The 16,839-nt window shown below is 45.4% G+C and overlaps 1 protein-coding gene across 2 annotated transcripts in view; it reads left to right on the forward strand.

The window, feature by feature from the left end:
- The window catches only part of DHCR7 (7-dehydrocholesterol reductase), a 43,091-nt gene that overhangs the window by 17,085 nt on the left and 9,167 nt on the right, over nucleotides 1–16,839 (forward strand). For both annotated transcript variants that reach the window (XM_044269874.1, XM_044269875.1), the window contains exon 2: nucleotides 13,396–13,497. In XM_044269874.1, coding sequence (XP_044125809.1) covers nucleotides 13,403–13,497 — 95 coding nt within the window. In that variant the 5' untranslated portion in view covers nucleotides 13,396–13,402. The remainder of the gene's footprint in view (nucleotides 1–13,395; nucleotides 13,498–16,839) is intronic.

Raw genomic sequence — 16,839 nt, forward strand, 5'->3', positions numbered from 1 at the left:
GCATTATGAAAATCTAGTTATGCCTTTCGGCCTGACCAATGCTCCTGCCGTCTTTCAACATTTCGTTAATGATATTTTTAGTCATCTCATCGGCAGGTTTGTAGTCATATACCTAGATGATATCTTAATTTATTCGGCTGATCTGAAAACACATGAAGTACATGTCAGGCAAGTACTGCAGGTCCTACGGACGAATAAATTATATGCGAAAATTGAAAAATGTGTCTTCGCCGTTCAGGAAATACAGTTCCTGGGATATCTATTATCTGCTTCAGGTTTCTGTATGGATCCTGGGAAGGTCCAGGCAATTTTAGATTGGGATCTTCCTGAGAACCTTAAAGCTCTACAACGGTTTTTGGGTTTCGCAAATTTCTATAGAAAGTTTATTAAAAATTATTCAGTGATCGTTAAACCCCTTACTGACAGGACTAGGAAGGGGACAGATTTTTCTAAATGGTCTGACGCCGCTAAAACTGCATTTTCCTCTCTAAAAGAGAGATTTACCTCGGCACCTGTACTAGTCCAACCTGATGTCTCCCAGCCTTTTATTGTTGAAGTAGATGCGTCAGAGGTGGGAGTGGGGGCTGTATTGTCTCAGGGTCCGTCTCCTGGCAAATGGCGTCCTTGCGCTTTCTTTTCCAAAAAGTTATCTACAGCAGAAAAGAACTATGATATTGGAAATAGGGAATGTTGGCGATTAAACTGGCGTTTGAAGAGTGGCGTCACTTCTTAGAGGGAGCAATCCACCCCGTCCCGGTGATTACGGATCACAAAAACCTTCTGTACCTAGAATCGGCTAAGTGTCTCACCCCTAGACAAGCTAGGTGGTCGCTATTCTTTACCAGATTTAACTTTGTAATCACCTATCGTCCTGGGGCAAAAAATACCAAGGCAGACGCATTATCTCGTAGTTTCCCTGGAGGGGGTAATGTTAGTGATCCGGTACCTATTTTACAAAGAGGAGTGGTTGTCTCGGCGGTACACTCTGTTCTAGAGGGAAAGGTGTTAGAGGCCCAGGGGGACGCCCCGGCCTCTTGCCCCTCAGAGAAATTGTTTGTACCGTTGAACCTGCGTCTTGAATTATTAAAGGAACATCATAATTCGGCACTTGCTGGGCACCCGGGTAGTAAAGCAACCTTGGAGCTATTGTCTCGTCGTTTTTGGTGGCCAAGGTTGCGTCAGGATGTAATGGATTTCGTGTCTACTTGTTCTACTTGTGCACGCGCGAAAGTCTCTCATACACGTCCAGCAGGGTCTTTATTGTCACTTTTCATCCCCAATAGGCCATGGACACATCTGTCAATGGATTTTATCACTGACTTACCGTTGTCTGCGGGTAAAACAGTTATCTTGGTAGTAGTGGACAGGTTTAGCAAAATGGTACACTTTATTGCGCTACCCGCACTTCCTAATGCCAAGACTCTTGCTCAGGTGTTTATCAGTGAAATCGTGAAGCTTCACGGGGTCCCTTCCGATGTGGTTTCGGATCGGGGAACCCAGTTTATTTCTAAGTTTTGGAAAGCTTTTTGTTCCCGTTTGGGGGTACACTTGTCCTTTTCCTCAGCTTTCCATCCTCAGTCGAATGGACAGACTGAGCGTACCAACCAAAACCTAGAAACATATTTAAGGTGTTTTGTGTCTGAAAACCAAGAGGTGTGGTCATCATATTTACCGTTAGCCGAGTTTGCCATAAATAATCGCTGTCAGGAATCCACTGGCAAGTCACCATTTCTTGGTGCATACGGTTTTCATCCCCAATTTTGTACTTTCAAAGAGGGGGGGTCTTCTGGGGTTCCCGAAGAGGAACGGTTTTCTTCATCTCTTTCATCGGTATGGCTGAAGGTGCAAGCTAACTTGAAAATTATGAGTGGTAAATATAAATGCATGGCCGATAAGAAACGGTCGCCAGGTCCAGACCTAGGAGTGAATGACTATGTGTGGTTGTCTACTAGGAATATTAAGTTGAAGGTTCCCTCTTGGAAACTGGGCCCTAGGTTCATTGGTCCTTATAAAATAGTAGCCGTCATTAACCCTGTGGCTTTTCGCCTGGAGCTACCTCAGACTTTTAAGATCCATAACGTCTTCCATAAGTCGTTACTCAAGAAGTATGTTCCACCTCTAGAACCATCACCGCTGCCACCTCCTCCTGTTATTGTGGATGGTAATCTGGAGTTTCAAATATCCAGAATTGTTGATTCTCGTCGGGTCCGCCGCTCTCTTCAGTATCTGGTGCATCGGAGGGGTTACGGTCCCGAGGAAAGAATGTGGGTTCCAGCGTCAGAGGTAAACGCCAACAGGTTAATTCAGGCTTTCCATGCCTCTCATCCTGAGAGACCTGGTCCTGAGTGTCCGGAGGCCCCTCGTGAAAGGGGGGTACTGTCACGAGGGTGCAAGAGCCACGTCTGACTCAGTTATACCCGGGGTCAGGAAGTCGCAGCGGGTGGCTGCGCGTTCTATGTCAAAAGATCACGTTGTTTCTTAGTGATTGTTTTCTGTGTTTGCCTTGCAATCCTTTTTGTCTCACTCAGGGATCCGTAGCTTCTCCTCCTCAGCTGTTTCTTGTCTGCCACTCCCAACCTCCTTATATTCTCCTCTCACACTTCTCTAGTTGCCAGTTATAGAGCTTCCTGCCTAGACTTCTATACTGACCCACTGGAGCTGTGAATCCTGGTTGTTGTTCCAGAGTGCTACCCTCCGGATCCCTGTTGGGCTTTTTGTTGTCTCCTGTTGTCGCCCACCTGGGATTATATGTTTAGTCTGTATTGTCTGTCCTCCCCTTGGTGTTTTCCTTTAGAGCTAGTGGTGCGGACTAGTGTTCCCACCGCCCTGTTCACTATCTAGGGCTCATCTTAGGGAAAGCCAGGGTTTTAGGCACGTGATCGGCGTACGGGTGAGGAACCCGTCTAGGGACGTCAGGGCAGCCAGGTGCCAGCCGCAAGGTGAGTCAGGGGTCACCACCTTCCCTCTCACTTGGGCAGGGCCTTCCTCTTTCCCTCCCTCTGTGTCACGTATGTGATAGTCACGCCGATCGTGATAGCTATAATGGATATGTGCATTCCTAAGCAAGCCAAGTGTGTAAATTAACCAGTGGCAGCCTAACCAAAGACACTGGCTGCCTGTTAAAGAGGCTCTGTCAGCATGATTAACGCTATTAAACCAGGCATACTGCCCGCTGTGGTTGATCATGAGGATTGACCAGATTTCTTTTTTTTTTGTCTGTATGTTAAACAGCTCAAAAATTCCCATTCCCAGCTGTGTCCTAGCATATACATATCATATACACTACTTACTATAGCCTTACCATGTTGAGAATAGACGTTTTCTATGTTTAGAACCCTGGTTTATTAACTGGCACAATTGTAAAGGCCTCAGTAATACTTATTAGATTTCCAAGTAGCCAGTAAGGTTTTTTCAAAGAAGGCATTTTCCCAGAAAAGATACACTCCTTCTTTCAGTTTAGCCTTCAAGGAGTTAACAACTATTGATCGGACTCTTAAGCAACAAAATAAAAAACTTGAATCTGATATCTCTACGAGTGATACTGAGATTTCTGAAGGAGAAAGGGAGAGTGGGAGAAAAAAAATCGAGGTAGATGGAGAGGCTGGGCAAGGGGTAGGATGGGGAGAGGTGGGCAGGAAAACAACAGCCAGAATTTTTTGGTTCAAGGGCTGCCATACCACTGGCAGACACGCAATTCGCAGAAATCTCCCCCCACCCATGTTCACCTACCCCCCAACAATCTAGCCAAATACTGAATTTATCCTCTATCACTTTGCAACCAGCTGAAATGGGGATTTTAAGTAAGGACCTCTCGCTGGGTGAAGGATATCAACCTATTCTCTAGAAAATAAAGATGGCACAAGCACTTCCAGTTAGTGAATAAAAAGGAAAGTAGGGAACTCTGTATCCCACAGGACATCCTACAGGTTATGTGCGCCTTTTGTACAGTCTAGTAGATAGTACCCCCCTGGAAGGTAGGGGTCCCTTCACGTCATTGAAGGAAAAAAGTACAAAGATGCCACCGAAAGGTGATCCTTCGTGTGTTGATGTATTTGTTAATTAGGTTTCCCATGATCTTGAAAAGCTTTCACTTACTGTCACGGTCCCTCAGGTGACTGATGTCAGTAGATCAAGGAGACTGGATGAACGTGGAGGAATCTAACAGCCTCCTTGATTTGTCTTGATTCAGTGTTGATAGGGTTAATGACCACTTCCCTTTTCTCAGCTGTTGCTCAGTGGTCATCACTTCTACCCTTTATAGTCTGACCTCACCCTTCTGACTATGCTGTAGATAGCTTCATAGCTGAGCTGATGTGAGGTCATCTCTGGTGTTCCTGCTCATCCATCTCTACAGAAGTGTCGCGTTTGTTTGTGTTTGTTATATTCCCTGTTGTTTGTATCTGGGCCTGAGACAGAGACTTCCATTCGTCCATCTGCGTTGTCTCTGGTCCTAACCTTATTCCAGGGCATTATAGGGAAATTAGGCCCTAGGTATCCTGCATATGAATATTCCTAGCTTTCAGGTCTATTCATATTGATAGGTAGTTAGGGCCCAGATTAGGACTGTTTAGGAGTTGACCTATTCCTTCCCTAGTTTCCAGGCCCAGTTACTGTTCCCCTTTCCCTCCTGTGTTCAGTGTGGAGTTTTCCCCCCACCATGATCGTGCCACTTACTCAGGAGAGACGCAATTGCACAAAAGAGAAATGCAGGACCCTAGGGAATTTGGAAAAAAATAAGGAAATAACAATTAAGCCTTTGGATAAAGGATGGAACATCGTTATAATGGACACCCAACGGTATAGAGCGACGTGTATGGATCTCCTGAGAGATGAGGGGACATATAAAAAAGGCTAAAAGGATGATCCTACTAAAGTATATAAATTAAAACTGATTAATATACTACATGACAACAAAGACAATGAACTTATTTCAGTAGGTGAGTTTGACTTCCTGAACTGTAGATACCCTACAGTGGCTACTTTTTATAACCTACCCAAAATTCATAAGGATACCAAGAATTTGAAAGAACGTCCTATAGTTTCAGGAGTCAACAGCCTTAGCCAAAACATGGTTACCTGAGGGGTTAACTACCGCACCTGAGGGGTTAACTACCGCAGATCGCAGCTACTTGTCATAGAGTTCGAAAGCTGGCTATGTGATTTTGCAGCCAGCTCCCGCCTCCTGTATATGAATTAATGAGAGTTATCTTCATTGGTGGTGCAGTGGCCACAGCCCCTCCCCTACTCTTGTCCTCCCTCCTCTCATTGGTGGCACAGTGGCCACAGCCCCGCCCCTCCTTTTCTCCTCCCTCCTCTCATTGGTGGCAGCAGCAGCAGCAGCACAGGGGGGAGGGAGACACTGCTTGCTTCTCCCCTGTGCTGCTGAGGCTACACAGAGAGCGCCGTCATGAGCGCGATCCTTGTTCCCCATACATTATCGGTATATTGGCAAAATAGATGCCAATACCGATAACATTCAAAATCCTTAATATCGGCCGATAATTTCGGTAAAACCAATAAATCGGTCTATCCCTAGACAAAGGCTCTTTAAAAAGGGTGATCCACCATTTAATATCAAATTCATTGCATAGCTCCTATATGAACCAGGTTTTCCATTTACATGCTGCTAGCAATGATCCAGTAAACAGTTATGGCAATAAGTTTCATAGTATGGCACCACCTGGTGTTCAAGGTGTATAGCAGTGTGCACGTCCACCTAATGAGCGTGCTCAGTCACTCTCTCCAGTGCCAGGTTTCTGCAGTGATTCTCTATTCACTTCAGGGCAGCTAATAGAAATCGCTTTGTGCCCTGCTTGTCAGTAGAGGAGCAGAGCCTCTGCCGCTGACATATGGGGAAGGAGACTTATTCAGGCCAGAGTTCACCTCCACAAGCGCCCATGGAACACACGGAATTTTGATTCATTATAATCCTCAATATCATTTGCAATTTAGGTCAGCCTCTCGGCCATTTTTAAATGCTGATATAGCATGTGCCATGACTACCTATTGACTTCTGGCATTCCATAGTGTGACTGGGTCTGTGGCAACACCATGGAAGCATGCCCTATTTTTTTTTACATGATGAATAGTCTATGGTCCATGAAAACCACAGACACCTGAATGCCATCTGTCTGCATTTGGTCCATATTTTTCACGGATCGTTGCTAGAAGATTCCCTGGAAATCAATTTTCAGCCTAGAAGGTTCCATGGAATGCGGATGACACACGGAGGGCAAAAAACTGGCATGTGAACCACTGACTATCTGGCCTCGGATGTCGTCACAGACACGGACATGTGAATGAAGCCTTAGGCATCTTTTCTGCCAAGCTGAAAGAGCCCGATCTTCAAACCTCTCCTTGTAAACGAAACCATTTAATAATTTGGTTGCCGCCTCTGAACCTTTTCCAGCTTTACTATATCCTTTTTAGCACGTGTAGCCCAAAACAGAATCCCAACTTCAATATGTGGCCTTACGAGGGATTTATAGAGAGGTTGGGATAACAGGTTTTTTATCTAACTGGAAAGGCTACGTTCCCATCAGCGTTATCATTTTCTGTTCTTCCGCTCCGTTATAGGAGCAGAAGAATAGAAATAGCGGGAGTGCCGAATTCGACACATAACTGACACAATCGGAAACTAACAGATCCCATTGACTATAATGGGATCACATTTTTTTAGGTCTGTGACAGAGGCTCCGTTTGTGAGCATGGCCTAACCAGCAAGTCTTCTCCTTGTGTTGCCCCCAGTTTATAGTAATGATCCTAATGTGATCACCCTTTTAACAGATTGCTCCATAGACCCTGTTACAACCCCGCAGTAAGGATTTCTTCCATGGCCTCCATACATAATATACTATGGCAGGATGTGCATTCTGGGAGAGCGCCACGTGCACGTGTTGCTGCATCATCACCATATAGTAATAACAGGAACCTGTCCAACCACCCTGACATTCCGAGTTTGGATTTAGGGCTATTAGGAATACATCTGCATAAAATAGGACTACATAAGCCATGTTTGATGATGTGGATATGACGTATACTTCAGAGCACTTACTCATCCTGATCTGCCTATAAGTCCAGAAAGGGGAATGATTTTCCAAGCTTCAGTCTCTCCGCGTTCTCTCTGATAACGGCTGCAGTGGAAACGTCAGGCTTCCTTCTAGCAAAGTGACAACATCAAGGCAGGTAAATAGAAAGAGAAGGTTTTCTTCTTCCACTGGAGGTTAACGTTCATGTCCTGGTTAGATCTCAGCCCATTGGTGATACTCTGGGTTGCTGCACAGTGTGGAGCAGGTGAGAGCGGCTAGTGGCGGGTACTTACAGAGCGATCCGTCCTTCCGTCTTATGGATTCCGTTATGTTCTGTAATAACCATGTTATAACGGAAAGCCATAACGGAATCCCTAACGCTAGTGTGAACCCACCGTAACTTGTTTGGATTGTCTTTTTGTATGAATTTAGACCTGCCCCATATGAATTGGGATTTCATGCTGCTTTGGCCATTGTGCGGTATTTGGAGATTTTGTTGAAACATCGGTGATACTTGCCTATTGTTCACTTTATTCAATTTTATGTATTTTAACTACCGTATGTTATTTCATTGCAAGCTAAACTGCAAAAGAAGTCAGGAGATAATCTCATTGGGAGATTTAGATTGCTGCTCTGCCCCTTATACTTTACACTGCCGCACTGCTTTTTTTAGATGTGTTAATGTGTATAAAGACAATGGCGTGATGATTTCTATTACTGAAGATACAGAATGATTAGAAACTAAAAGCAACTAAACCACCAGTGAAAAAATAAGGAGGTAACATCTGAGTGCACTGGGCCGTGAATGCTGTGCACACCTTTGAGTCTTTTTTATTGTTCATTCAAATAAAAAATTGATTTTTTTAACTTTATTTATTAATGAATAAATACCAGTAGTTAAAAAAAAAAAATTTATACAGATAAATTATTTCTACTTTTTTCCCATTAATCCCCCACATCAAGAGTACCCCATCCAACCTCCCTCCCACCCCTTGCGATGCGTCGCCTAACGCCCCCCGTCAATAAGACCGGGGCAAATCACTAATGGAGCGTATAGAGTGGTAACCTAAAAACTCCATCCTCCCCATACCTTCCCCCATCTCTCTTCGCAATTCCTTTGTTTATATAAAATATTTTCATATCTCTTAACTTTATTAAGCAAATTTAACCATAAATAAACAGTAGGAGTATTAGAAAAACAAACTCGAGAAATTAAAAGTCTCGCCAAAAAGGCTATTTTTTATCAATAAGATTATTTTATATCTATGGCAATTAACCTTGGAAAAGTCACCAAAATCCAACATTCTAGTGTATATGGGATCACTATTTTTAGTTTTTGGGAAATCAGTTTGGCTATTGTCTCCCAATATTCTGTTAGTTGCGTGTGCGGTATGCCAGACCTTGCAGGGGGATTATGTGTGAGGTCACGGTGTGAGCAGTAGGTGGGCCGAGGTAAGTACAGTTCTGGTTACTCGCGGTTACGTCGTCCCTGGGCAGGCTCGCATAAGTGAAAAGGAGAACGGCACAAGGATTCTCTGGGGCACACTCTGGTGTAAGGGACACAGGCCAGATGGTGGTTTGAGGTGCCCTTGGTGGTCTGTATTAATGTGCCAGTGGCAAGGTCCCTTGAAGTTGTGACACCAGTAACTTTTGTATGGAGGTACAACCATTTACTGTAGTGTTAATAGAGGAACTGAGTCTGAGGCCAACAGGATGAAACTCACCAGGGAACTTTACTGTATATGACTCTTGATACATAACATCCATTGCATTAAAACAGTCTTGCTAATCCTTTGTCTTGCATAAACGTGATAATTCCTTATATACTCGGCTGCATGCAGTTTAGACATTGGTCACCCTGGAAGAGCGATCTATAGGAGTGGATTGCTCACCTCTAAGCCTTAACCCTGGGCTGTGGAGCCGACAGGGATAGAGTAGAGAGGCTGGGAAGGGGTCTCCCTCCAGGTATTCAGCTACATGGCTGCTGCTTTCTTGTAGGCTCATGAGAGAACTGCATTTAACTGAACTCTCACTTGGATTTACCTGAGCTCTTCTGCACTGGTTAAGATTCACCTCAACCAGGAACTGAACTGAACTGCACTGCACAGCACTGCACACTTTTGTACTGCCTAACTTAGGTTTCAGCTAAGCTATATATACACACTGACACTGCTCCATCTTGTGGAGAATCGAGTGTAGTGCACCCTGACTAGCCCTGTGTAAAGGATATTTGCATATGGAATCACATTGTGACATGGAGAATATGACAGGAGATAAAATACAAAATACAGGCATATCACATGACATTAATACATAATAAAATATGTTTGCGGGGCCCACGGTCACGTGAGTGGGACACTGCACGTGCAGGACCAGAACATGTGTAAGTGATCTGCCCCTAACAAATTGCATCTAGGACACTTAGGCTGGGTTCACACGGGCGTTGCGGGAAAAGGTGCGTTGCGGAAACATGCACGATTTTTCCCCGCGAGTGCAAAGAATCGCAATGTTTGGTACCCAGACCCGAACCCGGACTTCGTCACAGAAGTTCGGATTTGGGTTCAGTATTCTGTAAATTTTATTATTTTCCCTTATAACATGGTTATAAGGGAAAATAATAGCATTCTTTAATACAGAATGCTTAGTAGAAGGTCAATTGAGGGTTAAATTTTTTTTAAAAAAATTACCTCACCTCCTCCAATTGATCGCGTAGCTGCCGGTCTCCTGTTCTTTCTTCAGGACCTGTCAAAGGTCACCATGGTGATGGATCATGTGATGTATCATGTGATGAGCTCAGTGATGTCACTACAGGTCCTTTGACAGGTCCTGAAGAAAGAACAGGAGACCGGCAGCTACGCGATCAATTGGAGGAGGTGAGGTAATTTTTTTAAAAAAAATTTAACCCTCAATTGACCTTCTACTAAGCATTCTGTATTAAAGAATGCTATTATTTTCCCTTATAACCATGTTATAAGGGAAAATAATACAGTGAATAGACTTTCATCCTAGCAACCATGCGTGAAAATCGCACCATATCCGCACTTGCTTGCGATTTTCACGCAGCCCCATTCACTTCCAGAGTGAAGGAGACCAGCACCGCCCCGCATCCTCAGACTCTCCTCCTTGCTCCCCGACATCAGAAAGCCAGAGCGCAGTAATCTTGCGATGCGCAAGCTAGCGCATGCACGGTTCCTTCCCTAAGGCTGATGCCAGCAAAGGGAAGGAACACCGTGACAACACTGCACATGCGCTAGCTCGCACATCGCGAGATTACGGCGCTCTAGCACACAGAGCTATGGGGACTGGGTATTGCGGATGTGCTAGTGGCCATCTAGCAACCCATGTCCTCAGCTCTATACACAAAATCCCGGTGACAGGTTCCCTTTAAGATTATGATATATAACCGAAAATGTGTCATTATATTCTCCCGTCAGATGGCTGAACCATTGAATCACATTCCCACGCCCTTTGACCTGGGGAAGACAATCCCTTAAATAATGTGTCGACTAACAATTTATAAATAATCAAAATTCTTTACTTGTGACCCACATTTCCCAATAACTCATTTAAGGATGTGTCAGCGTTTATCTGTAATAAAACTTTTATACTAGTAAGTGCTGAATGAAGTTGTAGATACCTAAACCAAGATAGATCCAATGTATGTTCCCTATGTGTAAACTCCAAGAATGGGAGTATTTCTACAGTATTCACTACTTGTGAAACATAAAAAAAGTAATTTTTTTTGCGGAAAATGTTCCTGTGCTAAATCCTCCAACTCAGGTAAAAAATAATTGTGCCATAAAGGTGTCAAATATAGTGATCCTTTTATTCCAAACCGCGCTCTAATAGTGCCCCGTGATTTAGAAAATAGCCTCCTAGTTTCCTTATAATCTTGTTAGAACCTGATTAGTGACCCGGACTCTAAAAATGAAAAAATATTACAATACATGGTCTAGAGAAAGGGCTCCCTTCCCAGTGTTTATACAGCCAGAGCTGTGAGGCTGGTACTCCGCTCCAGTCCTCAGGGCCCACCTGCCGGTCATGTTTTCAGGATTTGTATCAGGCAGCTGATATAATTAGTGTCCATCCATCAGGATTTTCCACACGTATTCATTCTGTGGGATACTCCTAAATCCTGACCGGCAAGTGGGCCCCTGAGGACTGGAGTTGGGGGACCCTGCCTTAAAGAACGGGAGGTTTAATCCTCCTTGTTCAAACGGTTTATATAGATAGTTTATTTTAAGCCTTACCCGCTTTCTTCCCCAGAGTAGATCATTTATCACAGTCTCAATTAACTTAAAAAATGTATCCAAACCGGGGAATTTCTAAGAGTATAAAGAAGTTGAGGTAATATCACTATTTTCACTAGGGATACTCTATCGGCCCTAGACAGCGGCAGCCAAAGCCATACCGTAATCTTTTATCTTAGTTTCAGCGGAATCAAGTTTAGGCGTACAATCTCTTCTACTTTGGGAGAAATCGTTAAACCTAGATATTCAAAAGAGTCAACGACTCTCGCCGTAGTCAGGGGGCCTGTATTGGGTCATCAGTTTCTTTCAAGCGGCATTAGCGCAGTTTTAGACCAGTTTATGTCATAACCTGACACTGATCCAAAACGGTTAATTATCTGAATAAGTTCAGGAAGTATAATATCGGTATGATCAATAGAAAAAAAAAACGTCATGGGCGTAAAGAGAGACACGGCCCTCTGTGCCCAGTATCCCGAATCCTTTGATCCTCAAGGAAAAATTTAACATTTTTTTTTCTATTCAGATTCCATGAAAAATGTCATACTATATTGTTTGTGCAAAGTGTGTGAATCCATCACTTAGCGGCTGCTGAAGCTGATATAAATCCGCCAGAGCTCTGCTCCATTTACTGCCGGCTCTCTCTGCTCTCCCCCTCTCTTCTCTCAGTGTTAGGCCTCTTTCACACAGGCATCATGTTTTTTGCCCGGATAAGATGCGGGTGTGTTGCAGGAAAATGCGCAATTTTTCCGCGCGAGTGCAAAACATTGTAATGAGTTTTGTACGTGCGTGCGAAAAATCTGCATGTTCACAGAAGTTCGGGTTTGGGATCGGGGTTGTGTAGATTGTATTATTTTCCCTTATAACATGGTTATAAGGGAAAATAATAGCATTCTTAATACAGAAGGCATAGTACAATAGCGCTGGAGGGGTTAAAAAAAATAAAAAATAATTTAACTCACCTTAATCCACTTGCTCGCGCAGCCGGCATCTCTCCTGTCTTCATCTTTGCTGTGTACAGGAAAAGGACCTGTGGTGACATCACTCCGGTCATCACATGGTCCATCACATGATCTTTTACCATGGTGATGGACTATGTGATGACCGGAGTGACGTCACCACAGGTCCTTTTCCTGTAACACAGCAAACAAGAAGACAGAAGAGATGCCGGGCTGCGCGATCAAGTGGATTAAGGCGAGTTAAGTTATTATTTATTTATTTTTTAACCCCTCCAGCGCTATTGTACTATGCAGTCTGTATTATGAATGCTATTATTTTCCCTTATAACCATGTTATAAGGGAAAATAATAATAATCGGGTCTCCATCCCGATCGTCTCCTAGCAACCGTGCGTGAAAATCGCACATCGCATCCGCACTTGCTTGCGGATACTTGCGATTTTCACGCAGCCCATTCACTTCTATGATAAACGCACAATATAGAGCATGCTGCAATTTTCACGCAACGCATAAGTGATGCGTGAAAATAACCGCTCATGTGCACAGCCCCATAGAAATGAATGGGTCCGGATTCAGTGCGGGTGCAATGCGTTCACCTCACTCATCGCATCTACGCGGAATACTCGCCCGTGTGAAAGAGGCCTTAGAGATAGCAGCGGCGAGGGGGGAGGTGTACACTGCAGATCATATATACAAATAGTGGAAAGGAAGTATGGATCCAAGAAGGGCAGCTCATGCAGAGGAGAGGAAAGCACATAGAGGGCAGGGGGGAGACAGCAACATCCTGGACACACAGATCCAGCATGAGTTACTGGGAGGGACATATCCACATGAGAAAAGTCTGAAACATGGAGCAGGCTAAAAACTGAATATCTGGGGGTCTGAAAATGAATAAAGCAATGAATAAAGATTGCAGCTTGAAACTAAGTGTAATATATATATATATATATATATATTTTAAATGCCACGTTTTCCAGAATAATGGACGCCTCGGTGGGAGCCTTTTATAAAGCACCATGGGTCTGTCAGGCACCGCTGGTGTCTGATATGTGACGGATCCAGCACTGCATTGTCTCCATTATAAAGTGAAGTCACATTGCAGATGTGAACAGAGCCTAATAAACGTCCTGTAGGTAACATTTTATTCCTCTCTTTCTTGCAGAATAAAAATGGGCGAGCGCCGGAAACAAAATGCATCAAGAGGAGAGCACAAGAAGATAAGTGATGGTGCAAAAGAGCCGGCCGGCCAGTGGGGGCGAGCATGGTAAGAAAATCATCACCTCTATCACCTGGTTTCAGATCAATCATAGTCTACCCTGCAGATTTATAACCAGTTCTATAAACAATTCAAATAACTATAAAACCTTAATGTGAATATTCAGCCTTCAATAACATTTTGGAGGAGATTTAGTTGCCCATAGAAACCAATCAGATTTCAACTTTTTATTTTTAGGAACAAAGGTGAAATCTGATTGGTTGCTATGGGCAACTAAGCCAGTTCTACTTTACACCAGTTTGATAAATCTCCTCCTTTTTGTTGTATATATTAATAAGTTCAAAATATATCTTTATATGGCTGGGGTTGCATTTCTCTGATACAAAGCTCCATATCCTCTGCATAGACATATACTGTACATATAAAAGACAGCATGCAGCCACAACTTGAAGGAGCTTAGGAGTGTACTATATACTGTTTATACATGTAACTCAATGGTAAATCTATGAGCACTAAGCTCCCTCTAGTGGTGGCCGTAGGTAACCTGCATGCTATGTGCCGTAATCTCCCTCTAGTGGTGGCTGTAGGTAGCCTGCATGCTATGTGCCGTAATCTCCCTCTAGTGGTGGCTGTAGGTAGCCTGCATGCTATGTGCCGTAATCTCCCTCTAGTGGTGGCTGTAGGTAGCCTGCATGCTATGTGCCGTAATCTCCCTCTAGTGGTGGCTGTAGGTAGCCTGCATGCTATGTGCCGTAATCTCCCTCTAGTGGTGGCTGTAGGTAGCCTGCATGCTATGTGCAGTGACCTCCCTCTAGTGGTGGCTGTAGGTAGCCTGCATGCTATGTGCAGTAAGCTCCCTCTAGTGGTGGCTGTCGGTAGCCTGCATGCTATGTGCAGTAAGCTCCCTCTAATGGTGGCTGTAGGTAGCCTGCATGCTATGTGCAGTAAGCTCCCTCTAGTGGTGGCTGTAGGTAGCCTGCATGCTATGTGCAGTGACCTCCCTCTAGTGGTGGCTGTAGGTAGCCTGCATGCTATGTGCCGTAATCTCCCTCTAGTGGTGGCTGTAGGTAGCCTGCATGCTATGTGCCGTAATCTCCCTCTAGTGGTGGCTGTAGGTAGCCTGCATGCTATGTGCCGTAATCTCCCTCTAGTGGTGGCTGTAGGTAGCCTGCATGCTATGTGCCGTAATCTCCCTCTAGTGGTGGCTGTAGGTAGCCTGCATGCTATGTGCAGTGACCTCCCTCTAGTGGTGGCTGTAGGTAGCCTGCATGCTATGTGCAGTAAGCTCCCTCTAGTGGTGGCTGTCGGTAGCCTGCATGCTATGTGCAGTAAGCTCCCTCTAATGGTGGCTGTAGGTAACCTGCATGCTATGTGCAGTAATCTCCCTCTAGTGGTGGCTCTAGGTAGCCTGCATGCTATGTGCAGTGACCTCCCTCTAGTGGTGGCTGTAGGTAGCGTGCATACTATGTGCAGTAATCTCCCTCTAGTGGTGGCTCTAGGTAGCCTGCATGCTATGTGCAGTGACCTCCCTCTAGTGGTGGCTGTCGGTAGCCTGCATGCTATGTGCAGTAAGCTCCCTCTAGTGGTGGCTGTAGGTAGCCTGCATGCTATGTGCAGTGACCTCCCTCTAGTGGTGGCTGTAGGTAGCCTGCATGCTATGTGCAGTAAGCTCCCTCTAGTGGTGGCTGTAGGTAGCCTGCATGCTATGTGCAGTAAGCTCCCTCTAATGGTGGCTCTAGGTAGCCTGCATGCTATGTGCAGTGACCTCCCTCTAGTGGTGGCTGTCGGTAGCCTGCATGCTATGTGCAGTGACCTCCCTCTAGTGGTGGCTGTAGGTAGCCTGCATGCTATGTGCAGTAAGCTCCCTCTAGTGGTGGCTGTAGGTAGCGTGCATGCTATGTGCAGTAATCTCCCTCTAGTGGTGGCTCTAGGTAGCCTGCATGCTATGTGCAGTGACCTCCCTCTAGTGGTGGCTGTCGGTAGCCTGCATGCTATGTGCAGTAAGCTCCCTCTAGTGGTGGCTGTAGGTAGCCTGCATGCTATGTGCAGTAAGCTCCCTCTAGTGGTGGCTGTAGGTAGCCTGCATACTATGTGCAGTAAGCTCCCTCTAGTGGTGGCGGTAGGTAGCCTGCATGCTATGTGCAGTAAGCTCCCTCTAGTGGTGGCGGTAGGTAGCCTGTATGCTATATGCAGTAAGCTCTCTCTAGTGGTGGCTGTAGGTAGCCTGTATGCTATATGCAGTAAGCTCTCTCTAGTGGTGGCTGTAGGTAGCCTGCATGCTATGTGCAGTGACCTCCCTCTAGTGGTGGCTGTAGGTAGCCTGCATGCTATGTGCAGTAATCTCCCTCGAGTGGTGACTGTAGGTAGCCTGCATGCTATGTGCAGTAATCTCCCTCTAGTGGTGGCTGTAGGTAGCCTGCATGCTATGTGCAGTAAGCTCTCTCTAGTGGTGACTGTAGGTAGCCTGCATGCTATGTGCAGTAAGCTCCCTCTAGTGGTGGCTGTCGGTAGCCTGTATGCTATATGCAGTAAGCTCTCTCTAGTGGTGGCTGTAGGTAGCCTGCATGCTATGTGCAGTAAGCTCCCTCTAGTGGTGGCTGTAGGTAGCCTGTATGCTATGTGCAGTAAGCTCCCTCTAGTGGTGGCTGTAGGTAGCCTGCATGCTATGTGCAGTAAGCTCCCTCTAGTGGTGGCTGTAGGTAGCCTCCATGCTATGTGAAGTAAGCTCCCTCTAGTGGTGACTGTAGGTAGCCTGCATGCTATGTGCAGGAAGTTCCCTCTAGTGGTTGCTGTAGGTAGCCTGCATGCTATGTGCAGGAAGTTCCCTCTAGTGGTGGCTGTAGGTAGCCTGCATGCTATGTGCAGTAATCTCCCTCTAGTGGTGGCTGTCGGTAGCCTGCATGCTATCTGCAATAAGCTCCCTCTAGTGGTGGCTGTAGGTAGCCTGCATGCTATGTGCAGTGACCTCCCTCTAGTGGTGGCTGTCGGTAGCCTGCATGCTATGTTCAGTAATCTCCCTCTAGTGGTGGCTCTAGGTAGCCTGCATGCTATGTGCAGTAATCTCCCTCTAGTGGTGGCTGTCGGTAGCCTGCATGCTATGTGCAGTAATCTCCCTCTAGTGGCGACTGTAGGTAGCCTGCATGCTATGTGCAGTAATCTCCCTCTAGTGATGGCTGTAGGTAGCCTGCATGCTATGTGCAGTAATCTCCCTCTAGTGATGGCTGTAGGTAGCCTGCATGCTATGTGCAGTAATCTCCCTCTAGTGGTGGCTGTAGGTAGCCTGCATGCTATGTGCAGTGACCTCCCTCTAGTAGTGGCTGTCGGTAGCCTGCATGCTATGTGCAGTAATCTCCCTCTAGTGGTGGCTCTAGGTAGCCTGCATGCTATGTG

The sequence above is a fragment of the Bufo gargarizans genome, chromosome 10 (genome assembly GCF_014858855.1).
Source record: "Bufo gargarizans isolate SCDJY-AF-19 chromosome 10, ASM1485885v1, whole genome shotgun sequence".
Taxonomy (NCBI): domain Eukaryota; kingdom Metazoa; phylum Chordata; class Amphibia; order Anura; family Bufonidae; genus Bufo; species Bufo gargarizans.